This window comes from Sus scrofa, chromosome 9, assembly GCF_000003025.6.
Source record: "Sus scrofa isolate TJ Tabasco breed Duroc chromosome 9, Sscrofa11.1, whole genome shotgun sequence".
NCBI classification, from domain to species: Eukaryota; Metazoa; Chordata; class Mammalia; order Artiodactyla; family Suidae; genus Sus; species Sus scrofa.
In genome coordinates, this window is record NC_010451.4 from 3640640 (window position 1) to 3643638 (window position 2999).

General features: G+C 42.4%; 1 protein-coding gene across 1 annotated transcript; it reads right to left on the minus strand.

Annotated features, from left to right (window-relative positions):
* On the minus strand, nt 1–963 carry LOC100521984 (olfactory receptor 52N2-like). Its single transcript, XM_003129476.1, has one exon. The coding sequence runs from the start codon at nt 961–963 to the stop codon at nt 1–3; it is 963 nt and encodes a 320-aa protein (XP_003129524.1).

Here is a 2999-nt window from a genome sequence, read left to right on the forward strand (position 1 = left end):
TTACCTCACACGGAAAGCATCTTTCTCTCTAGTAAACAGTTTGATGACTCCCTCACGGATCTGCTTGGTCTTCACTCCATAGACAATTGGATTCAAGGTGGGAGGCAGCAGCAGGTAGAGGTTGGCTATTAAAATGTGGACGTGGTGAGGGATGCTGCGTCCCCCAAAGCGGTGGGTGAAGAAATTGAAGAAGGCTGGGACATAGGTGATGACAATAGCACTAATGTGGGAGGTACAGGTGCTAAAAGCTTTGTGTCGGGCATCCGCAGATGCCAGATTTATTACAGCACGAACAATCATGGTGTAAGACAGGGAAATACAGAACATATCAAACCCTCCTATCAGTAGGGCAGCTATGAGACCATAGACAGCGTTAATCTTGATGTTGCCGCAGGATAACTTGGCCAGAGACATATGGTCACAGTAGGTGTGTTGAACGAGATTGCCCCTGCAGTAGGGAAGCCGCTTGATCAGGAAAGTGAACGGCATCATGAGCAACACACTTCGTGTGAAGGTGGCCAGCCCAGCCCTGGCAATGGTGGTGTTGGTGAGGATGGTGGCATAGCGTAGAGGGTAGCAAATGGCCACGTAGCGATCCAGAGCCATAAGCATGAGCACCCCGGACTCCATGCCTGTCAGCATGTGGATGAAAAACATCTGCACAAGGCAGGCGTTAAAGTCAATCTCCTTGAGGCGGAGCCAGAAGATGCACAACGTATTGGGGACAAAGGAAGTGCAGCCACTGATGTCTATAAGGGACAGCAAGGCGAGGAAGTAGTACATGGGCCGATGCAGAGCCTCCTCGTGGCTGATGATGTACATGAGCCCACAGTTCCCTGTGACAGCAATGACATACATGAAGCAGAACGGCAGGGAGATCCAGACGTGTGCCGCTTCCAGCCCAGGAATCCCACTGAGGATGAAGTGTGTTGGTGTCAGGCTGGAGCTGTTGGCTCCATGCATGGTGGTCAACTGCAAAGCATGTTATTTTCAGGGTCAATAAAGATGTCCTGTACAGGAAGATAACAGTGAGACTGCTTCCGGTCAGAGCAAAAGATGAATGAGGATTTTTCAAAACACAAAAATAAATTTAGGGGAAAACATCTTTTGGTATCCAGATATCCAGACTATGTTATTGACTCCTAACGAGTGGTCCCAAGTCTGTACCTGAATCAAAAGAATGCAAACATAGTTCAGACATAATGACAACGACCTGGTCTTGCTTGGTTTTATACTCTAGGCTCTTTCTATATCTACCTGCTCATAGTCCCTGGCTGTTTGCCTGTCTTTGCTTTTGTCCCGTTGACCTAGTTCCAAATGATGGACCTTGTTTTCACATGATATTCTTCTTCACTCATGTAATTTCCCTCCTTCCAAGATGGCCTTTCCTTTGTGCCACTGGGTTTTCATCAAATTACGTGAGCATCCAATTATCGTATACATACATTATGAGTTTAGACTTTCTATAAAGCTGGATTTTCCAAGTCAGAATAATCCTGGACATAATATTTGAAAAACCAAAAAGTTACATAATGAGTCACAGCTTACAAAGCACAGCCAGAGGCATTTGCATTATATCTGCAATTGTTTCTTCTTGATAACAACCAAAGATTTCAGTTTATATTATCCAATTGCATAGTTAAGCTCTAATTAGTTCTCATGGTGTCTATTGATTCTCTCAAATCTTTATGTAGATAAGCAGGGCATATATATGTATAAAGGATCATATTTTTATGTCTTCTTTTAGTATATTATTTTCTGCTCTCAAGTAACTATGAAGAATTATATTGGTGGAATATAATTTATAATTTATAAGTAATTTTTTTTTGTTTTGGGAACAGGCAGCTTTCTATTTTTCTTCCATGTTCAGGGACATGGATCTAGCCTGAAAGCTTTTTGATTAAAATAAAAAAAACTTTAAGATCTCTTTTTTAATTTTTTTTTTTCTTAGAGCGGCACCCATGGCACATGGAGGTTCCCAGGCTAGGGGTCCAATCGGAGCTACAGTTGCCGGCCTACACCATAGCCACAGCAACGCCAGATCCAAGCCACATTTGCAAACTACACCATAGCCCACGGCAATGAGAGATCTTTAACCCACTGAGGGAGGCCGGGGATTGAACCTGCAACCTCATGGTTCCTAGTCAGATTCGTTTCCACTGCACCATGAGGAGAATGCCCCCTTTTTAATTTTTTTAAGAAAAAATTTTCACTAATACTTTTCAACATTCTTTACTTATTTTTAAAAATCATTCACCCGAGTTATTCATTTTCCCGCAGCATTATATTGTATATGTTATTTCATGTTAAAATTATTTTATGTAATTTTGTTACATTTTAATCTTCTCCATAATACAGATTTTTCCAGAGTTATAATTTTGTGTGTGTGTATTGCAACTTTTATTCAGAATGAATCGCTTAGTAAGATTAACCGAGCCCCATCCCTTTTAGAAACTACAGCAATGAGGCCTTCCACAGAAAGAGTAGAAGTTTTGAGTTCCCGTTGTGGCTCAGTGGTTAACGAATCCGACTAGGAACCATGAGGTTGCAGGTTCGATCCCTGGCCTTGCTCAGTGGGTTAAGGATCTGGTGTTGCAGTGAGCTGTGGTGTAGGTAGCAGATGTGGCTCGGATCCCATGTTGCTGTGGCTCTGGCGTAGGCCGGTGGCTATAGCTCTGATTAGACCCCTATCCTGGGAACCTTCATATGCCGTGGGAGCGGCCCAAGAAATGGCAAAAAAGACAAAAAAAACCAAAAAACAACAACAACAACAACAAAAAGAAAGAGTAGAAGTTCTACTAAGTGGACAGACACCAAGACCCAAGCTGAAGTGAGTTTATTAGTAGTTGGAAAGACACAAGTACACACATCACTGAACATTTAAAGATTAGTAGAGAAAAGCAGTGCTGCCCAAATTGCTCTTTCTCTCTCATTTTGTGAGATCTAGCCTAGGGGTCTCTGTAGGACTTTTTGAACCATTACTCTAACTTATGGAAAAA

What these genes read in the sequence shown, in the direction of transcription:
- LOC100521984 (XM_003129476.1), bottom strand. Translation starts at nt 963, where the DNA reads ATGCATGGAGCCAACAGCTCCAGCCTGACACCAACACACTTCATCCTC.